Genomic DNA, 21,184 nt, shown 5'->3' on the forward strand with positions numbered 1-21,184 from the left:
AAATTAAAATATCTTCCCCAGGGACTAAAAAAGACATTTACCTTCTACTCCCAGACCTGCTGCTGGAGTCTGAATCAACCACAGACCCATTTGGATAAAGTGAATCAGATTAATTGCCCCAGGGTACTCTTTTAGGTCATCAGTAGAATCTGACTGGGGTCGAGAAACACCCAGAGGGAAATTTATTTTCCCCCAGATAATGCAGCTTAATAAGAGAAAGAAAAGGCCACACAAGCACAAATAGAAAAATTATAATCCAGATATCCTCTTGAATATAAGTGTTCCTTCTTTTGATTACTTATTAAAGATTTCATTACAAAGGTAGTATGTAAATGTATTTATATATATAACATATGTATACACACACGCGCACAAAAAGATACAGAACAAAACCAGAGTTCCTCTTCAGCATGCCTTTCCCAGTCTTATTTTTTCCTGTGGAGAAGTTTGTTGTGCACATACCAGACATATATGTATTCTTTTTTCATTTCTATTTGTTGTGGGGTGGTCAGAGAGGGACTGTGTGTTTGTCTTAAATTGGTTAATAGTATTTTCTGGAGAATTGGCCATGTGTTTAGAGGATCTACTTCATTGTCTTAAATAGCTGTAAAGTAGTGCATTCTATAGTATGGTTATATTATAAAGTATGGATATTTATAGTATTTCTAATTTTTTGCCAGAATAGCAATCCTATGGTAAACACTGCACGCTCTTGAGTAGGTAGTTGTAAATAGATTCCTGGAAGTAGACTTTCTTAGAGGACATATGCATTATTAATTTTGGTTTGATTATATCTATCCTAAATAGGAGTAATATTTCTATTATAAATCCCTACTTTTCACTATAAGCAGCTCCTGTCGTTGAATTCATAACTGTACTGGCCCTGAGCTGTCTGAAGCCTTGCTGGATCAGGAGTCTCCCAGATTCAGGGGAGAAAATCAAGGCAGCATTCTGTCCTCCCTGTGGGGACAACCACTGGGGGCTCAAGAGTGGAAGATGAATTTTCTTGATACTTTTTTCTTCCCTCCTTCTTTAGAATGAAGTCACGTTACTACGCAATGAGGTGGCTCAGTTGAAACAGCTACTGTTAGCTCATAAAGACTGCCCAGTCACTGCACTACAGAAAAAGACCCAAGGCTATTTAGGTGAGTGGCTCATAACCTAAGCAAGGTTGGTCAGTCAGTAAACTGCATGTGCTGAGTATCTGAACTGTTTATAATTTTGTAACCCCATTCTAGGGGGTGGGGGGTTCAATCCGATAATTGAACAGCCTTTCTGGAACAACCAGTCTTACAAAATAATTTTTTTCAGAATCATATAGAGTTATCATAGTTGGAGATAAAGGGTAGCAGTATTCATTGGGTGCCTACTTTGTGTTAGGCACTCTACCATCTGCCCAGTTCTCTCATGAAATAGATCTTGCCCCCATTGATACACAAGGAAACTAAACTCAGAATAGTCCTGTACCTGAGGTTACACAGTTGGGGAAGTGACAGAGCCAAGATTCACATTTAGGTCTTTCTAATACCAAAGACACTATCTTGACCTTAAGAGAATATAAACAGCAGATGAAGCATTGGCACTTGTTAAGCATTGTGATACGGGGGAATATTTTATCTTTCTAATGATGAGCTGGTGGTGGTTTGAGTTTCTAACCTATGTGCACACATAAAATAGTGCTAGAAAGAGATAGTCATAGAGTTCTGCTCAGGACAAGCATGGTCCTGAATTTAAAATTACTGTGAATACTTTGCTCATGGACAGTGAAAGCTAATAAAACATTCTCCTTTAGAAATTTAATAAGTTCATAGAGATTTTGGCTATCAACTTTTGATATATTGAGTTATTTTTCCACTGACTGTCTTTATCATTTCAGAGATGTGTTCCCATAGAAAAAGAGTAACCACATCACTCATTTTAAGCATCTCTATTTAAATTTTAATTTTAATATGTACTTCAGGATACATTCATTCATTAAGCAGATGTTGATTGAGCCTCTTCTGTGCCAGGCACTGTTTTATATGCTGAGGATATAATAGGAAACCAAATATTAGATTAAAATCCCTGCCCTTGAGGGGCTTATATTTTAGTAGGTGAGACAGACATAAGCAAGATAAATAGGTGCAATATATGATATGTTAGATAAGAGTAAATGCTTGGAAGAAAAAATACAACAGGAAGAGGAATATGAAATGTTGGCAGCAGGTTGAAATTTTAGATGAGGTGGTTTTTGAATAAACTTTTAAGGAAGTGAAGGATGGGCATGCCCGGGAGAGGCTCAGTCAGTTAAGCGTCCAGCTTCAGCTCAGGTCATGATTTTGCAATGTGTGAGTTCGAACCCCATGTCAGACTCTGTGCTGACAGCTCAGAGCCTGGAGCCTGCTTCAGATTCTGTGTCTCCATCTCTCTCTGTCTCTCCCCTGCTCATTCGTATTCTCTGTCTGTCTGTCTGTCTCTCTCTCTCTCTCAAGTAAACATTTTAAAAAATTTTATAAAAAAAGGAAGTGAGGGAGCTGGCTATGCATTTATGTAAGGGTGAAAAGTACTGCCAATAGGAGGGACAGCAATTGCAAAGACCCAAAGTGGGAGTGTGCCTGGCACATTCTAGGAACATCAGGAAGGCCGGTGTGGTTGCATCACAGAGAGTTGGGGGTAGAGAGTAGTTGGAGATGAAGTAGGGGAGCTAATGGGAACATTTTTATATAGGGCTTCATTGGTCATAGTGAGGACCTCAGCTTTTACTCTTTGTTAGGGACCATTTGAGGGTTTTTAGAAGAGGAATGACATGACTGATCTGATCTATTTGAACAGGATCACTCTCTTGGAGAGTGCATGAGTGCACAGGCAGGAGCGGGCAAGTCCATTTAGGAAGCTAGTGCAGTCTTGTAAGCAAGAGATGATGGAGCCTTGGACCAGTATGGTGTTAGTGAAAGTCAGGAGGAGGGGGTGAATTCAGGGTGTGTTCTGAAGTTAAAGTGACAGGGTTTGATGACGGGCTGGATGGGGTGGTGTCGCTGAGGTAAGAATAAAAAATTGCACCAAAACTTTGGGCCTGAGCAACTGCCAGAATGGAGTTGCAGTAAACTGGAGTAGAGGGTTGCAGGTGGAGGTGTCAAGTGGAAGCCGGTTATGTGGCCCTGCAATTCAGGGGAAAGACTGTAGATACAAGGTGGGGACTCGGCAGCATGTAGTTAGTTTTTAAAGCCACAAAACCAGATGAAATGTTAACTATTATCGAAAGAGCACAGACAGGAAGAGAAAAGCAGTCGCAGGACCGAGCCCTGGGGTATTCCCAACAGTCAGAGGTCAAGGAAAGGAGAAGAAACCCACCGATGTAGCAGAATGAGCCACCAAGAAGGTGGGAGGAAAAGGAGCTGAGTAGTGGGTGTGGTGTTCTGGAAACCAGAATAAGAAAGTGGTTCAACAAGTTCAGTGATAAGCTATTTCAAATCCTTTTTGATGGGGTAAGGAAGACAAGGACTGAGTACTCATCAGTATGAAATCTATATACAGTAAGTTTTCTACTCAATCCCTGCAAGAACTTTTAAGAGGGAGTCGATCCATTAAACTACATATTTCCAAAGCTATATTTAGTTCCTGCTGTGTAGTGTAGACACCGTGGTAGGTATTTGACAAAGGACAATGACACACTGTCTCCGCCTCTGAGAGACTCAGAGGTATGAGGAGGTAAACATGTCAACCTGTGAATAAGGTAAGTGCAGCTAACCCTGCCACACCCCCTAGCGTGGGAGCTTCCTGAGGACAGGCCTCCTGGTTTATTCATTATCTGCCCCAGTGCGGGCGCACAGAGGACACTGGTAAAATGAATAGATGGAATAGATGAATGTGCGCTCTGAAAGCCTACACGATGAAGTGGTTAATTTCATGAGTGCAACCAAGAAGGTTTCACAGAGGAGGTTATATTTGAATCCTGAAAGAAAACACCAGGAGTGAATGAAAAATACAGCCAACTCTTATTAGTTTGCCCGAATTTATTGCACACGTCTCTGTTTAAGCAGTTGTAGAGGTTATGTGATGTTTAATTAAACTTGACTGAAGAACAACATGGAGTCACCTTTTTGTGCAGCTCAGCTCTGTGTTTAGCATCACTTTAGGTGATGTGGCATAGCTCATAATACCTGTTAGAGGTCATTAATGCCTAGCTAATTGATAGTGAGGAGGGCCCAGCAGGCCTCTTTGTAGTTTGTTGCATTAACTGAACCTTGGCCAAGGATTGGTCATAACGTCATCTAAGTGCACCTTGATATTTATCAGGCTCACCTGTGGTGGAACTGCATGCTAAAGGAACATAAAAAATAATGGAATAATTAAATTCTTATGGGAATTAATCAGGATAGCTAAAACAAGAGATCTATTTTAAATCACCTTTAAAGACATGAATAACGGAAGAGTGTTCCAATAGGGGTAATGAACTACACAAAGACCTAGAAGCCAGATGGTGTAATTAACATGTTGAGGTGTCTGCTTTAGAAGGATGGATAGATTAATGTGGGCCTGGTTCTTGCTTCCCTTCTCACAGCTTCCCATTTCCCAACCCCTTCATGGCTTAGGAGCCAAGACTCTAAGAGGTTCCCCCAGAGAATGATGGGCTTCCTTTTCTTTTGGGCCCCTTTAGAATTGTGGCACAAGGTAGTCCTGCTTGTTTGCCCATGTTGTTCTCTAATCACTTGTTCTCTGCTCTTTGCCTTCCTCCCTGGCAGAAAGTCCCAAGGAAAGCTCAGAGCCCACAGGTTCTCCAGCCCCTGTGATTCAACACAGCTCGGCAACAGCGCCCAGCAATGGCCTCAGTGTTCGCTCTGCAGCCGAAGCTGTGGCCACCTCAGTCCTCACTCAGATGGCCAGCCAAAGGACAGAACTGAGCATGCCAATACAGTCGCATGTGATCATGACCCCACAGTCCCAGTCTGCGGGCAGATGATGCCTCCCCTGGTGGAGAGGTCCCCAGCCAGAGCTGGCCCGCGCGAGAGCCAAGAGAGATGTCATCTTATCCCCTCCGTCTGCCTTGGACGTTGCAGTATGGGGGGAAGATTGTGTGTTGTGAGTAACAGACAGATGTGGGCCTTTTCTCTTCAGCCACTTGGTCATGTACGTTGACACCTGTACTAGGAGCCTCCCAGCCCCAGAGCCACATAGATCATCCCCAAAGAGGGCAGTTTCTGAAGTACCCACAGCCAAAGGCCTTTCCAGATGGTCCGAACAATCACCCCCGCCTGTGCATGTGTACCTCTCTTAACACTAACCCTTGCACTTCTAGGTTTTGGGTTTCTCAGTTCCCTCTCGCCCCATTAAGCCATGGCTGTTCTCTTCCTGTTCCTTAGCAGCACACCACTTCCTGCTAGGTAGAGGGAGGCTAGTGTTGATGGCAGGTCACCTGCTGGCCTGCCTCAGCCATCCCATAGGCTCAGGACTTTGTCTCCCATTAGCTGCTTATCTTATCCCATTTTCCCCTTCCTGAAGTCTAGTTAAAACATTCACTTATGGCGAATGTGAAGTTACCTTTGATACATGAATTAGCAGTATTTTCCAGCTCTTCTATAAACTTTAAACCTTCTCCCTACCTGCCACCAAAAAAACCCTCAAAAACAAAAACAAGCAAAAAGAAAGAAATAAACCCCAAGAATTCTAGTCCTTTTTCAACTACTTCCAGAGCTATTTGGGTACCTCATTTTGTGTCTTGAGTTTTCCTGGTCTCCAGGTGGGGCCTTTTCCGCCTCCCACTAAGCATTGGCAAGATCAACTTGTGTGACCTTATTAGCTCTTGCTTGTTAGTGAAAAGGGAAAGCGCCCCGAGTGTGACTGGCTGATTCCCTGCCTCCCCAGCCCGCCTTCCTGCAGCCAGCATTAAGGCAGGCAAGAACAGTATAGGTTAAAGCTTGTTCTATCAGGTTACTGAATTGATCCTTTAGATTTTACAAGAGTTTACTGGCCAAAGCACACATATTCCCTTTGGTCGTCTGTCCACTCCTGTCTCACCCTCTTTGTCCCCCTGTCTGTGTCCTGCCTCTTTCTCCCTTCTTCAGATGCAGCCTTATGGAGCTGCTGTGTCGGGCACGCTCACACTCCCTTGCTCTTTTCCCATCTCCCAGCCTCACATGTCTGTCTGCTTTTCTGGGCTAGGGTCTTCTTTTCACGAATGCCCGTCACAGAAGTGGATCCCCCTTCTGTCTCACCCCAGCCTCCTAGGCTATCCACTAGTCCCCTCTGCTTCTGCAGCATGTCTTCAGCCCTTCCCTGCTCTCTGCAATGTGTCCCCAAAGGCCCGACCCCAGACTCAGATATCAGAGCCAGGGTCCTGAATGGGTTTTCTCAAGGGTTAGGTAGGATGGGAAGAGGCAAGAGAGAGGAGGTGCAGTACTGATTTCAGCAGAACAGCCCTGCTTGGGGAAGGTCTTGGCTGCCTGGGAAATTGGTGACTACTGCTCTCAGCCATTCTTACTTTGAGGAGTTAGCTTGCAAGGGGAGACATTCATCCCGCTTGTCCCTCATTCTTCCCCATTAAGACTTCTGATCTTCCTTTGGCTCTGAACTATGCAGTTTCTACCAGGCCACAGGAAGTGACCCAGAGCCAGAGGCCTGTGGATAGATAGGTCAGCTTTAATAGCCTGTCAGTAAGAATCCCTTCCAGTTGTCCCAGAGCCACCTTCTGCCATCTGCCCAAGCCAAGAATGCCCTTTTCTCCCTCTCTTCTGCCTCCGTCTTAAGCATACATACAAAATAACTGCCAGCTTCCTTCCTTAGTTTCTCTTCCAGAATTGGCTGTCATGGGGGAATCAGGACATCTAAGCTACAAGATTCCCATCCTCTCTGAGGCTGTACTGGTGAGCCAGTCAGGTGATACGTTCCACTGCATTTGTTTTCCTTTCCCCTCCTGCTTCTCAGAGCCAGTGCTGAACAAGACACACCTGGTAAAGAGAAGGGAGAGAAAACCCGGTTTTCTCATCCTCTGCCACCCGGGACCCAACAGGAACAGCCCCCGAGGTGACTCAGACTAGCAAATGGCCCAACAGATGGTTGGGATGCAAGTCCCCACCTCCAGGGACTACACTTGCCTTAAACAGTTCACAGCCGTAACTTGTACTCAGGACTTTTCCTTTTGACGGCTGCTCCCTGGGACTTTCTTCTGCTTTAGTTGTGTTTCATTTTTTATCATCTTGATTTCCCACCAGCAGCCTTGCCCTAAAGCTTGACTGAGTTTATGGCTCCTAAGGAGCCTTCATAAGACCCTGGACTATTTTTCTTCCCCTTTATTCTAGTGTTTTTCAAGTTAGGAATCCGTTTGTCACTGCACACGTGCCCTGCCTCACTGCTTGGCCTTGGAAGAAGTTCGAGTCGTACCCATCTGTCCCCCTGTAGGACAACTAGTTTGTTTAGAGGGTCTCATGTAGTTTCTTAGTCCCTGTGTCTCCCTCTCTTGAGCCCTTACCTCATTGTCATTGGTGCGAAGTTATTATTGGGGCCTAAATGAAGGGATTGCTGGACCTTACTAGTGAAGCAGTAGGAAGGGACAGGACAGAACCCCCCAGATAACTCTTTAGCTGTTCTTGGCCTCACTGAGAAAGCAGAGCAGTTGGTTATCTTGAGACTCTCTCATAATTAAGGGGAATGTCACTTATACTTACTGGTTATTGCTTCCAGCCGCATGGCCACTCTCCCTTGCCCTTTGCTTTCCAGACTCATCTGGACCAGAACCAAGCATCATAGAGGGCATCACTTCCCCCTTCTTATTGACCATGGTCTTTCTAGGGGCGCAGGGGAAGATACTTTGTGAAAGGAGCTGGGAGTGTGGATGCCAAACATGGGATTCAGGCCTCCCACCTCACTCCAGAGATATAGCTGATAGATAAGCAAGGCCAACGAGAAAAGTTCCAGACCAGGTGTTCTGGACTGCATACTTTTGCCCTGTTCCTTTAAAAGAAAGCTTGCCCTTTTCCTTTAAAAGAATTCTCAGAATTAAAAAGTCTGAGAAAACTTCCGTCACTGCTAGAAAGGGAAAAAGTAGGCCCTCCTTTACTTGCTCTTTCCCTATTGGTTGTCTACCCAAATCTGGCTTCCTTCAGCCTCCACTCCTCTCCATGGTTCTAAGCACTAAACCCTCTATTGCGGTAAATAGGAGATGACCTAACCTCACCTTGCCGCCTTCCCTAAGCCTGTTCTGCCGTTCTTAGCTTCTTTCCTGATTCACTGCCCTCCAGCATTACCCATCCTGGTTGACGGGGTACTTAACCATAACCACGGTTAGCCCTGTCTACAGCCTGAACCACCAATCAGACACCAAAAAACTCCTCCTCTGGTTTCTAAGGCTCCCCTGCTTCATACTGAGAGGCTCCTTAAAAGGTGCTAGCCCCGAGACAGCCCCCTTCCCCTGCGAGTCCCCCCTTTTTTTCATGACTTCCTTGCCATCCCCTAATCATTATTTTTCATTAATATTGTACATTGTATACACCGGAAGGAAATGTATTCTTTTTTTTAATTTTGTAATCAGTCCGTTTAGAATCCAGTCTTCCTAGTTATATCACATATGCCTTTGTTGATATGCTCTTTCTGCTTTCTTTAGACTTTTGTTTGACAGGGGTAGTGGGGGAAATGGGACAGGTGAGGACCCCAAGGCAGATTAGAGGATCCCCATCCTACTTCAGCACCCCACAACCCTAATCATCCCCCTCACTGATTTCTCTCAGTGTTTGCATACATGCATGTACACACACATAAATCCCCACCCATTCACCTCAGAGTGGTGACCTAGCAGGAATGAGCGTAGGTGGCTACCCTGCTACCAGTTCATTCGTCTCTCTTTGGGGTAAAGGTCCTGTCCCCAGAATGAGAAAAGACTGGGGAGAGTAAGGCAGGTTAAGGCAGCGTGTCCTTTGCAGATGCAGGTTTGTATTGTAGCTGCTAGGGTTTATTTTATTTTTCTAATGGGGTGCTGGTAGCACAGAGCTACTGTCAGCATTCGCTACTGGTGAGTAATGTTTTAGCTGTAAGAAATGGCTATGAGCACTAGTTTCATTGACCTTCCCTTAGGGTGGTGGTTCTCAGGATGTGGTCCAGGCCTAGTAGCAGCAGCAGCATCAGTGTCTGGGAGCTTGTTAGAAATGCACATTTGGGCCCCACCACAGACCTATTGAATCGGAAACTGAATCAGGCTGGGCTCTAACAGGCACTCCACGTGATTCTAACGCACACTGAAGTGTGAGAACCATTGCCTTAGGGGCAAGCTGGGAAATCCTTGTAGGGTGTCGGGGATATTTTAAGTACCATCCTCTGCCTTAGCACTAACACATCTTTCCATTTCCTCCTTCCACCCCCATTAAAACAACAACCATGTCATTCATCTCAAAATCTAGGTTTGAGTTCCTTCTACTTCTTCCTAAAACCTGTCCTGACTTGGTCCTGACAGGAATCGTCCCATATTCCCTTGCAGACTGGTCACTCCACATTCTTTGTTACAGGAAGGACGGGCTGGAGCTCTCGCTGTCCTGTACACACACACAGACACACACACCCTTTCCGGCAGGGAGACGAGCCTCCAGCCCCAACCGTGGAGGCTGCAGCCTCCTGACATGGTATCTGTTGAAAAAAAGCAGTGTGTATCTATGGTTATATCTCTGTTCATCTGTATATCTTTAACATGTAGCAGCACCTCTCCATCCTGGCAGGGAACTCGACTCTGGGTCTGGGTCTCCCCCGTCCCCAGCGGTGGACTTTGACAGGTGGGAGGATGCGGTGCTACGGGCTGTTACAAAACCGTCTTCTCCCTTTCCCTGCCACCCAACTTGGCATGATCCCTGTGAGCAGGCTCTCACGATCTCCTGGGAGGGGCCTGAGACAGAGGCTTCACTCTGTTCTCCCTAACCGTGCCTTCTTCCATCCCCCCCTTAACACCCAGCAGTTCTGCCCCCAGCCATGCCTTCTCCCGCTCCCCCTTGCCCTGACATATATTGTGCCTTATTTATGCTGCAAATATAACATTAAACTATCAAAGAGAACCATTGTTATGTCTAATGCTTTGGTACTCTGATCTTCAAGTCTCATTAGCCACTCTCTCTGGGAACTCCTTGGGCTTTCATGTCTGTGCTTTTCCTCACTCTCCCATTTTTTAGGACACAAGGAGCAGGGATTCTTATCCCTCCTTTTGATGCAGGGAAGACACAGCCTAGAGAAGGTAGGTATTTTATATAAATTACATAACACAAAAGAAGGCATAGAGACCAGGACTCAGATCTGTGCACTGCCCTGGGGAGTGCATCATGGGAGCCTTCGATGTAGAACGTAGGTGCTTTATATGGATGGGGGATGGCCCGGTGTCCAAAGACAAGTGGCCTCTTATCTTTCAGTGTTTTGTCCCCACCTTCCTCCCAACAATAAAAAACAAAAGCAAGCCCTACTCTCAGAAACTTTCCAGCATGGCTAGGGGAGTGCACACATACACACAGGAAGTGAAGATGTGGGGAAGAGGTCAATCCGCAAGTGAGGGGTGGAGCTTGTTTAGAAGCAGGTGAGAGTTTGCAAGAAAAACAGGCAATGGCCAGGAACTATGGCGAGGGGCAGGGCAGTCCCTACTAATAGCTCGAGTCTGTGTATCCTTAGGTAATTAGCACAAGTGAGGAAGAGAGAGCCAGGCTGCAAAACTTGACCAGCAGATAGCAGGTGCCTCTGAGGGTTTCCCAGTAGAAGAGAAGCGATTTAGAAGCTGTTTGTGGCTGGTGTTTGGTATAAATGACGCAAGTAGCAAGCCTGAGTCTCTACAGGAAAGTAGTGGTCTTCAGTGTGTTATGCTCAGGAGCACATGGGTTCCCAGAGAAGGGTGAGAAAATAAGTTGCTGAAAGCCAGATACCAAAGCCGCCAACATCGTGAGGTTTTGGAAGTGCTGAGACTGAAGGGAGGGTGCTTTCCCAAGTTGGAAGAATTACACCATTGCAGCTGCAGACGTTATCTTGTTCTATTGCGCTTCACAGGAAGTGTGGAGGGTTTGTTTTGTTTAGTTCTGTTGCGAATTGAAGGTATGAGATTCCAGTGGAGGAAGTAACTGCAGATGTGCGGAAATAACAGCAGAGAAGTAGATTTAGAAGTGGAGCCTGAAGATGGGACTGCATTGGTGTAACTCCATGATCCAGCCTGAACAGAGGAGCTGCTGCTTACAGAGGAGCACAGAAAGTGGTTTCTTGACACACATTCTCCTTCTGGTGAAGATGGTGTCAAGACTGTAGAAATGACAGAGGATTTAGAGTATTACAGGGCGGTTCTCTGTACTCGTTCAGCTATTAACTGAAAGGTTGATGGTTTGAGCCTCCCCGGGGATGTAGTATCTGTGACAGAATATTACAGGGGTGCCTGGCAGCAGCCACATTCAGTCAGTCAGTGGAGCACAGGACTCGATCTTGGGATTGCAAGTTTGAGCCGCATGTTAGGTGGAAAGATTACTTAAAATTAAAATCTTAAAAAAGATGATTAGAATATTACAGAAACGTAGTTGCTAAAGCAGTGGTTGAGTTTGAGAGGTTTGACTCCAATGTTTTAAATTCTGTAGGTAAAATGCTATCAAACAGCATCACACACTACTGAGAAGTCATTCATGAAAGGAAGAGCCAATTGATGAAGTAAACTTCATTGTCTTATTTTAAGAACTCTCCATGCCACAGCCACCCAACCCTTTAGCAGTCACCAACTGATCAGTCAGCCGTGATCAACGTCAAGGCCAGGTCCTCCACCAGCAAAGAAATTACAACTTGCAGGGGGCCTGCCTGCCTCAGTAGGTAGAGCGTTCACTCTTGATCTCAGAGTCCCGAGTTCAACCCCCACGTTAAGTGTAGAGCTTACTTAAAAAAAAAAAAAAAAAAAAAGTACAACTCACTAAAAAGCTCAGATGATTGTTAGCATTTTGTAGCAATATCTTAACTTTAAGTTTTGTTTATTTTGAAAGTGAATCCCAAGTAGGCTCCACGTTGTCAGCACATGGAGCTAGCTCTCATGAACCCTGAGATCATCACCTGAGCCAAAATCAAGAGTCAGATGCTTGACCAACTGAGCCACCCTGGTACCCCAGCAATATTTTGAATTTAAGGCATGGGGACATGATTGATTTTTTTAGACATTCGCACACTTAATAGATGACAGCATATGTAAACATAACTTTTATGTGCACTGGGAAACAAAAATTAATTTGATTTGCCTTATTGTGATATCTTATTGCAGTGGTCTAGAACTGAACCAGCAATATCTCCAAGGTATGCCTGTACCTACCAAAGGAGGTAGCTGTCTCTATCCTGGACATAGGAAGTTAGCTAGACCATACCTTTTCCGAATTGAGCCTTAGCTCAGATCCACTTGTAATTAATGACCAGAGATACTAGGAGAATCAGGGTAGCAAACACTTCCTGACTGCTCTGTGCTAGATGGAACACTAGATGCTTTGCATTCATTAAGTCATGTTCTGTTCACAACAGCCTCTTGGTAATGCCTCATTTAAGATGAACTGAGGTTTAGGTTAAGACATTTGCCCAAAGCACATGGTGAAGTGCACGGGCTAGCTTTAAAACACTCTGACCCCAGAGCCACTCTGCAGTGACTCACACGCCCTCACAACCCTGCCCCTCTGATCTTCTGTCAGGTAAGAACAGACAGAGGCAGTGATGTGGTATAGGATCCATTTCCCACAGAAAACCCATCTGCTTGTGGCCTGGATACTCCCTTCCAAGAAGCGGTGACACTCTTAAGATGTAATGATGTTGACTGTCAGGTTCTGTGCTTGGGACCAACTGTGAGCCCAAGCTTACAGAGGGGTTCCCCCTACCTTAGGCTGCATTAATAGAAACCTAGTATATACAACATCCAGATCAAAACCTGCTCTATTCTACCTATCTAAAGTTATAAGTTGATTTCCAGATGCCTTGCTTAAAAGAAGGAGGTCCCCATAACAAAAAAATTGAGCGGAAGAAGGAAATCTGTCTTCACATACGTGGAAGGTTTGCACACATGAAAGATGTGCAACAGTCTGACTTTGTGGGGTACACTGAGAACCCTGGTGGAGGCCACAGGAGGCGGAAGCCAGCCTGGCACATGGATACATCTGCCCAGCCATTGTCTCGGGAGATGGAAAGTTCACTGGGACTCGTGTGTGCAAGGATCACCACTGCTAACTTTTTGAGGACACTTGCTCTCTGCCAGATCCTGTGCCAATTAGATTTTACAAAAAGTATCTCAAATAATGCTCACCCTAGAAAGTGGTTACTTTTTTTAAATTTTTTTAATGTTTGTTTATTTTGAGAGAGAGAGAGGAAAAAAGCATGAGCTGGGGAGGGGCAGAGAGAGAGGGAGACACAGAATCTGAAGACAGGCTCCAGGCTCTCAGCTGTCAGCACAGAGGCCGAGGCAGAGCTCAAACTCACAAACTGTGAGATCATGACCTGAGCTGAAGTCAGACACTCAACCAACTGAGTCACCGAGTTGCCCCAATTTTTTTTAATGTTTATTTTTGAGAGAGAGCGAGGGAGTGTGAGCAGGGGAGGGGCAGAGAGAGGGGGAGACACAGAATCCAAAGCAGGCTCCAGGCTCAAAGCTGTCAGCACAGAGCCCAACATGGGGCTAGAACTCATGGACTTCAAGGTCATAACCTGAGCTGAAATCAGATGCTTAGCTAACTCAACCACCCAGAGGCCCCAGCAATAATTCTTTTTAACATTGCCATGTTTTAGGTGAGGAGACTGCAGTTTAAAGAGATGGGCTTGCCCGAATCTGATCCACAGGCCCTTTATGTCATGGCCCCTCTCCAACACAGGCTCGAGAACCACACGGGGCAGCGGGGGAAGGAAGGGGAGCTGAGGAATGGATTCTAGGATTAGAAGGAAGGGAAACTTCCAGATGACTTTGAAGGACCCTTTCCTGAGAGTGACTAATTTTTTCCCAAAGCAGAATTCCTGTCACCTGTTCCAACAGGTCAGAGCCAGGCAGAGGCTGGGGTGACTAGGAGGAGGTGAACAGAACTACATTCCAACCCCTACCCCTGCCTTTCTGTGGCTCCTTAGGGTTGGTCTTAGGAACCTCCATCTCCCCCCACCCTTCAAAGAGCAGAAAAAGGAAATGGCTGGATCTGACAGTGCAGAGCTGTGGCCACAGGGTGGCAGCAGCGCCGCACTGCAGAGGAGGGCTCCAGAAGCCCAGGTGAGGCAGGCCCTAAGCAAGGCTCTTTTTACAAAGATTTGAAGCAATCCCCACTGTGTGGCCTCTGAAACCTTCTAACCTCCTTCTGTATCCCACTTTTCCATCCACAGGCAAATCTCAGAATAGTGATTTTGTTTTAAGCCCTCCAAGAGACATGTAGGCAAGGGTATGAATGGTCTGGATGACCCCAGAGCTGCAGCCACAGTCACGGGAGGGACCTAGCTGGGTCATTCTGGCTAATTCTACCCCTGGCTCTCAGCCCCTCCCTCTGTCCCAAGACATAATGCCTAGCCCTTCTTGAGAAGACTTCCTCTATGCTTCTCTTCTCTAAGTTAGGAAAGAGAGGAAGTGATCAATTGGAGCGCTCCAACCTGTTGAGAAATTGGGGGTTCTTGGAGGCCCTTCAGGGCCTGCCTCTGACAAAGCATCTGCAATTAATGATGCTTCTTGAGCTCTGGAGACAGGATTTATGCATCTAATAAAGTCTATAACTCCAGGCCTTGGGGCTGGGAGCCGGAGGCTGGGAGCAGGAAGTCCCGGGGGTGCCATGGGAGGGGGTCCCAGGCGGCTCCTAATGGAGCCGTGAGTTTCCATTGCCTGCTCTAGAGCCTCCCCCCCCCCCCCCCCCCCCCCCCCCCCCCCCCCCCGCTCCCGATGCTACTGTGGGGCGGGGGCCAGAGCACAGCGGGTATAAGAGGCAGTATAGCTGCAGGAAGGCACATGGCAGGATGGATTCTAGGAGGGCAGCGGTGCTGTTGCTGCTGCTGCTGACAGACTGGGGCTATGCCCAAGGCCCAGGCAGCCAAGACAAAGGACACCAGATATTCGTGGTAAGTGACCACCGTGTCCCCATGCCATTTTTCTATCTCAGCTTGAGGCTTGTGCTCCAAGTTCAGATACTCGGGCTGCTGGGGTCTTCACTGGGTCCTCATATCTGAGCTCATATCCTCAGCTTCCCTTTGCCTTGGGACCTAAATGTCCAAGGCCTTTGCCCATCTTCCTTCCCTGATGGCCCTGTACCACAGGAGGAAGACAGCAGGCTCCGCCCGCTGCAGGAGGCCCAGACCCCTGGGTCATTCCTGCATTCCCTGCTCCAGGCCATGCAGAGACCAGGCCGCAGCTCAGCCTTTCGGTTTCAGCCCCAGAGGTGAGTCTAAGAAGGACAATGGGCAAGGCAGGGGCCAGATGGACAGGAAAGGGGGCGGGGAGATTTGGGAAGGGCTAAAAGAACCTACAGCTGAGGATGGATCTCTTCCAAGGTTTGGCAGAAACACCCGGGGCTCCTGGAGCAGCGAACAGTTGGGTCCCCGAGCTGGGGAGGGGCTCAGCTCCCCATTCTGGAGCCTGGCTGCACCCCAACGCTTTGGGAAGAAGTGACATGTCATCCCTTGATATGTTTGCATGCAAGGCACACAACTGAAAGTGCCATGTCTCCCTTACCCACCCACCCCCACCCCCAAATAAAGCTGTTTCGCTTCTGAATCCGTGTGTCTGCCTGTATGAGACTTGAAAGGGCTGGGAGAGAGCCCTGGGACAAGAACCACAGCCCCCTCCATCCCCACAAAACCGAGCTCTGCAGAAACCCAGGTGGTGGCTGTCCCAGAGGTCACTGCAGCTAGCCTCCTGCCACTAGAAAGGTGAATGTGAGGACATGTGGGGAACAAGCTGGGGAGGCACAACAGGGGAGGCAATCTGGTGCTAACCTCCTCCGTCGCCAGTACTGGTCAGAGAAACAGCAGATTTAAGAATCCAAGAGGCAGCACATTTATTCTGGGCTCTAGGGAGAGAGGAGGAGAGCCCCCTGATTTCATTCCCACTCGTCACCACCAGTGACAGGAGGACAGGTCTTGGGCCAGCCAAGGCCCTATGGTCGCTGGCTCCTGGCCCTGTGTCCTTTTGAGCCTGCAGGCAGGCAGTCTGTGTCAGAGGTAGAGACGGCACCTCTAGGGGTACCAGAGCTGAGCAGACACATGGGCTGGGGGCAAGAAGGGCAGGGAGCATGGGTGCACATCCGTGAGTCCAGCTAGGGCTTTATTTGCTGCCTGCCATGATCTTGAGGTACTGCAGGGCACGGCGGGCAGCCTCGCCTCGGGCTGCCTCCCTGGTCGCTGCAGAGCCGTGACACACGGTAGCCGGCTGTGTAGACAGCTCCACCAGGCATTGGCAGAGCCCACTCAGGCTCAGTTCCTCTGGAGACCAAAAGAGAGGGGGGCATGGTTGGGTGGGAAGGCAGAGCTGGCAGGGATACAGCCACATCACCATATGCCCTCCCCTGCCCCCACAGACCCACATGTACTTGCTCTGCTTCAGTCCCCACCGTCCCCGGCCTCCCGACCAGCCATACCAATATCCAGGTAGCTGACATGGAAGGCCTGCTCCTCAGAGAGCTCACTGAGGATGCTGCAGCAGGCAGGGCCCAGAGCACCTAAGGTGCCCAAGGAGCAGCTGCGGAGGGACAGGATCTTCTCTCCCACTGAATTTCGCAGAGAATCCCAGGTGCAGCCTGGGCCCCGGTTCCGAAGTCCATCCAGGCGGGAGCCTACACCCTGATGACATGGGGACAGTGAGAAAGATGCAGCGTGAGCTGAGACCCCAGGTACTGAACGGGCCTTCGAGGCCAAGGGGAGAAAAGCCCACAGAATGAACGCTTTGTCCTACATGCCTTCTCCGACCTGGCCCCTCTTAACTACTAGACTCTGGACCAAGGGTCCCGGCAGCCTTCATCATTCCAAGCTGCAGAGCCCCTGCCCCGGGCCAGCTCCCCACAGCACTCACCAGGCAGGCCTGTAGCTGAGGTGGTGACGGGGCCCAAGGAACTCTGGCTCTGGTAGAAAATGGGCAGATGCAGGCCTGGGACCTGGAGAGGCTCCCGAGTGACAGCCCATGTCCCCGGGGCCCTGCCTGGCATGGAGGATGGACCACAGTGCCTAGCCCGCACAAACCACTCACAATGGAGAAGTGATCGTCATCAGGCTCTGCCTCATTCCCGTCCCGGGCATCCAGAGGCACCGTGTGCACTCGAAGCAGCATTTTGGCCGCCGCATTACGCTTTGCCAGCTTTTTGGAAGTGCCACTGCCTGTGTGTGGGGAGAGGGTTGCTGGATTCTAATTCCCAGCAGACCCAGTGCCTTCCTCCCAGCTCAAACTCAGGGTGAGGGTCCTCTCACGGGATGTCAGCTGGAAAGAGGAGTTCAGGACCTGCCATGCACCCAAGAACCTATCAGCCAGCCGGGGGCAAAGGACAGAGTGCAAGGGAGAAGCTGGGAGGAAGGAGCCGAGCCAGGGGCTCAGCCAGGATAGTGGGGCTTTGGCAGAGAGAGGCTAGAAGCTGCCTGTGGCTGGGGCTGGAGTAGCTGCAAGAACTCCCCTCCGCCCGGTTACCAATCTCAACGAAACGCTCCACTCGGCAGGTCATGGTAAACTCTTTGCGGTGGGCCGGCCCAGACTCCTGGGTCACCGTGTACTCAGGCAACCGCCAGCCTTTCTGCACCACCAGCTCCTTGGAAGGGAGAGACAAGGGTGCGCAGGGCTGAGTGAGAAAAGACTCACGTCCTCTCCCTCCTCCCCTGGGAGCCTCAGGTTCCAGGTTAGAAGCAGAATAAAGGCGGTGGGAAAAGCCCTCAGAACAGAGGAAGAGCCCCACATGACCTTCCCTCATGGCCCCAGGTTCAAGGGAAGACAGGCATGCACGGGAAATGAAGATGGGGGCACACCTGCAGAGCGCCAACAGGATTGCACTCGGACTGCTGAGGGGAGACGGGGGGCTGCACCTCCATGGGGGGGCTCCTGAAGGGAAAAGGGTCCAGGCCAATGCTGATGGGGCTGTCCCTTTTGCACCTATCCATGAGTCCTAAGCCCTGCTTTGGCATCCCCGTGACCATCTCCCTACTACCCCCCGGCAGGCAGCTGTCCATCCAAACATCCAGTCTGCTTCCTCCCCCTCCCAACCAAGTGAGGTCTCTTCCAGGGCTCAGGCCCAGTTAGACTTTCTGGAACAAAGGATCATCACCTGGCCAGGGCAGTGGGAGAGGGGCTGTATATCCAGTCCCTGGAAGCACCTGATGGAACGCACACACAGGACCATCATGTGACCAACTCAGAAAGAAATGGGGCCTGTGAGACCCTCAGACAAGGTCAAGCATCATCCACGTGGCTGTTTAAAAACCATAAATTCCCACCTGTCCCAAGAGCTTACCAGCTGGTACAAATTCTTCAAATTCTGGTCCCCAACTATTCTAGTCTCTGTTTACTCTCAGGCTGCCTGACCAGCCTGGGTCCAAAGGCTGGGGGGACTAAGAGCCAGGACCCCTTCCTTCCCCCATCCCACTCAGGCAGTCAGGTAACACAAGATACCTGGTTGGAACAGCAGATGGAACAGGAGGCACAGCAGCTGCAGCAGTAAAAACTGGAATGTCCTCAGGCAGTGAAGAGTCTAGGGGAGAAAAAGAACTTCCCGAGGGGAAGGGGGCCTTTGATTCACACCCTTGTGGGGGGCGGGGGTAGAGGGTGGGAACCCATGTCCTCCTGACGTGCCCATCCCCTAAGAAAACTCCTTCCCATTTCAGCCAAAGACTCAAGGAAGCTTAACCACCAGCGATCCTTTGCTGCCAAACACTGGATTGAAAAGACTGAAAGAAGGAAAAGGAGCGTCTCTTCCTACTCAAGAAACACGGAGGCTACAAACTCCAATGAATGTGTGGGAGAAGGAGGGACAACGTGCTAGACAGAGAAGGCATGCTGGGGAGCAGCCCCTCTAGTCCCGGCCTCCACCCTGCCCCCTCCCTACCCTGAGCCCAAACCACAGCCTCTGGACATTCCCCCCCAAGGGTCCTTCACAACAGCAGGAGCCCCGGAAGCATCCTGCTCAGTCCAGAGGACACGCTCAGGAAGAGGCCCAGGTCGAGATGGCTACGTGTCACCAGGCCAGCCCTCCTGGGCAGAGGAGGGGGCACAGGGGCCTGGGTTCCTGGCAGGGCCTCTAGGAAGCCTTGGCTGTTCCTCCCTCACCTGCTGTCCTCTAGGGCCGGCTCCAGCATGCTCCCTCCTTTGAGGTGTTTGAGGGCCACCTCAGCTGCCTTGTGCTTGGCTGCCTTCTTGCTGGGGCCCTGACCTGAGAGAGGGGCGTGGGCAATACTGGACGTCACCGGGAGGACAGAAGAAAAACCAGCATCCCACAGCCTCTCTCCTCACAGCTGGAGGGAGTCAACCAAGCCCCACTCACCAAGTGCCCCTGCCCAAGTTTGGAAGTGCTACACTAACTGCGGGAAGGAAGGGCTTTTATCTTCCCATGAGCTCCCCAAATCAAGTCAGGCCAGGCAGAGGTGATCCTGAGCTCATATACCCTGGGTGCAGATCCTTTCCCTGCCTTACTTTCCTTTGGGAAGCACTTCCTTTTCTCTCAATAGAGATAGATGACTAGAAAGGTAGAAAAAAAGGGAGGCTCTAGAGTTCAAGGCCTGGCTCTGCCACTTACTAGACATGTGACCTTGCACAAGTCTTTGAATCTCTGAGTCTCTTTCCTCATATTCGACGTGAGGATACTACCATCTACTTCACTGGATTAGACTGTAATATAAGATTAACTAGGGATTTGGTGGAGCACCTGAAACAGAGCCCAGTGCAGCAGACGCATACTCCCCCAAATATTTCAGAGACTTGGTTTTAACTCCCCTTTCTCCTCCAGAATGATGACAATCTGCCAGAGCACTGTGGCAGTCCCACTTCTCCTCTAACTCTCCCAAGTCCTACCCACCTCCTCATACACCCATTTTCCCAATCCAGTCAGTGGCTTTTCCCCTGAAATCTCTCCTTCCCTCACTGGCCTCAGAGAAGACAACTGGGAAGAGACTTCACGAAACAAAGCCAATAGGGCCCTGCGAATGCACACCCCAGTCAGGCTGCCCAAGCCTTCCTCACCAGTGCAGCTGGTGTCGCCAACGGTGACCCGGAAGGTGAAATTAGGCTGGTGGGCTTGGCCCTCGGCTTTGAGAAGGTCGTACACGGGCGTCTTCCCTATTCTGGTCCCATACTCCTGCAGAAGGCTGATCGGGGTCTTGCCCGGGTTGGCTGCCAGCATTTGCTCTATACTGAGGGAGGTGGGGGGCACAGACCCTCATCACACCTCCAACTCTGCACCCACCTGGCCAAACATTATCAAACCCAGGCACACCATGGGGGACATAGGGTCCAGGAAACCCCGGACAGTACAGCAAACACTGGCTGGATTCAATGTGGAGTAGAGATGCAGGCTGGGGAAGCAGGGTCCACTGCCCGCAGAGCAAGCGGGGAATGCACTGTTCCTGTCTCGGTTAAGGAAGAGGATCTTGCACCCCAGTGCAGGTCGCAAGTGCATGTCCCCTGACACAGTGCGGGCCAAGGACCCGGTACCCACCAAATGCACTGAAGGTCGGGGGCATAAAGCCCAGTGCCCCAAGTGCAGTCTGGGAACCGGGCCAAACCCAAACTATTTAGAGCAGGAGGCAGTGGCCACTGCCGGGATGCATGCCGGGAACCACGGCCCACTACCCCAATGCTTGCCGGGAACAACCCTCAGGCCAGGTGCATGCTGGGGCCGCGCCGCTAACTCCACCGCACCGCGCCACGCTTTTCGCCCGGCAGGAATCGGTACAAGGCGGCTCACCTGGGCAGCCCGCAGCCCGTGGTAGTGCCGGAGCCCTGCTCCTCTTCACTCATTCCCACCTCCGTCCCCGCGGGCGCCACCGTGACTGCAGCCTCCACGCACCCCAATACACAGCCGACGAGCTAGGGCCGGGGCCAAGCCCCGAGTCGCGGCCGGTCGGGCCCGCCGCGGGGCATGCTGGGACATGGAGTCCCCCGCCCACCTGACTCCATGAATCTCCAGCGGGAGGGGAGCTATCCGCCCCACAACTCTCCGCGTGGTTTGCCCTGCCAGGCAGCACCGCCTTCTGGGAGGAGCAAAGCCCCCCACTACCGCTTCCCGAACGGGGGACGGGGGGCGGGGTGGGAGAGGGAGAGAGGGGGAGA

At 49.8% G+C, this 21,184-nt stretch overlaps 3 protein-coding genes across 4 annotated transcripts in view; 2 read left to right on the forward strand and 1 right to left on the reverse strand.

The window, feature by feature from the left end:
• Positions 1-10,007, forward strand: part of LOC115303518 (cyclic AMP-dependent transcription factor ATF-7) — an 85,057-nt gene extending 75,050 nt beyond the window's left edge. The window contains exons 11-12 of the mRNA XM_029953311.1: positions 1,037-1,145; positions 4,722-10,007. Coding sequence (XP_029809171.1) covers positions 1,037-1,145; positions 4,722-4,939 — 327 coding nt within the window. The 3' untranslated portion in view covers positions 4,940-10,007. The remainder of the gene's footprint in view (positions 1-1,036; positions 1,146-4,721) is intronic.
• Positions 10,008-10,104: 97 nt separating this feature from the next.
• On the forward strand, positions 10,105-15,630 carry NPFF (neuropeptide FF-amide peptide precursor). Its single transcript, XM_029953312.1, has 4 exons — positions 10,105-10,183; positions 14,290-15,009; positions 15,205-15,326; positions 15,439-15,630. The coding sequence occupies exons 2-4, from the start codon at positions 14,908-14,910 to the stop codon at positions 15,554-15,556; spliced, it is 342 nt and encodes a 113-aa protein (XP_029809172.1). The 5' UTR covers positions 10,105-10,183; positions 14,290-14,907; the 3' UTR covers positions 15,557-15,630.
• Positions 15,631-15,919: 289 nt separating this feature from the next.
• On the reverse strand, positions 15,920-21,167 carry TARBP2 (TARBP2 subunit of RISC loading complex). 2 transcript variants are annotated; one of them, XM_029955208.1, is made up of 9 exons: positions 20,820-21,167; positions 20,096-20,265; positions 19,187-19,289; positions 18,533-18,628; positions 17,893-17,965; positions 17,561-17,678; positions 17,129-17,256; positions 16,524-16,725; positions 15,920-16,368 (listed from the first exon to the last, which is right to left on the reverse strand). In XM_029955208.1, the coding sequence occupies exons 1-9, from the start codon at positions 20,870-20,872 to the stop codon at positions 16,211-16,213; spliced, it is 1,101 nt and encodes a 366-aa protein (XP_029811068.1). In that variant the 5' UTR covers positions 20,873-21,167; the 3' UTR covers positions 15,920-16,210. The 2 variants fall into 2 exon arrangements, with proteins under 2 accessions (XP_029811068.1, XP_029811069.1); XM_029955209.1 differs by lacking the exon at positions 20,820-21,167 and adding an exon at positions 20,571-20,671.
• Positions 21,168-21,184: the final 17 nt, after the last annotated feature.

This window comes from Suricata suricatta, chromosome 10, assembly GCF_006229205.1.
Source record: "Suricata suricatta isolate VVHF042 chromosome 10, meerkat_22Aug2017_6uvM2_HiC, whole genome shotgun sequence".
In the NCBI taxonomy this organism is placed as follows: Eukaryota; Metazoa; Chordata; class Mammalia; order Carnivora; family Herpestidae; genus Suricata; species Suricata suricatta.

Bases quoted from the DNA above. Each gene is read 5' to 3' on its own strand.
- NPFF (XM_029953312.1), top strand. From the start codon at position 14,908: ATGGATTCTAGGAGGGCAGCGGTGCTGTTGCTGCTGCTGCTGACAGAC. The intron at 15,010-15,204 runs GTAAGTGACCAC...CCTGTACCACAG, and splicing joins AAGGACACCAGATATTCGTG to GAGGAAGACAGCAGGCTCCG. The intron at 15,327-15,438 runs GTGAGTCTAAGA...ATCTCTTCCAAG, and splicing joins TTTCGGTTTCAGCCCCAGAG to GTTTGGCAGAAACACCCGGG.
- TARBP2 (XM_029955208.1), bottom strand. From the start codon at position 20,872: ATGAGTGAAGAGGAGCAGGGCTCCGGCACTACCACGGGCTGCGGGCTG. The intron at 18,629-19,186 runs GTGAGGGAGGAA...CCCCTCGGGAAG, and splicing joins CCGGCCCTAGAGGACAGCAG to TTCTTTTTCTCCCCTAGACT. The intron at 17,966-18,532 runs GTATCTTGTGTT...TTTTCCCTTCAG, and splicing joins CCATCTGCTGTTCCAACCAG to GAGCCCCCCCATGGAGGTGC.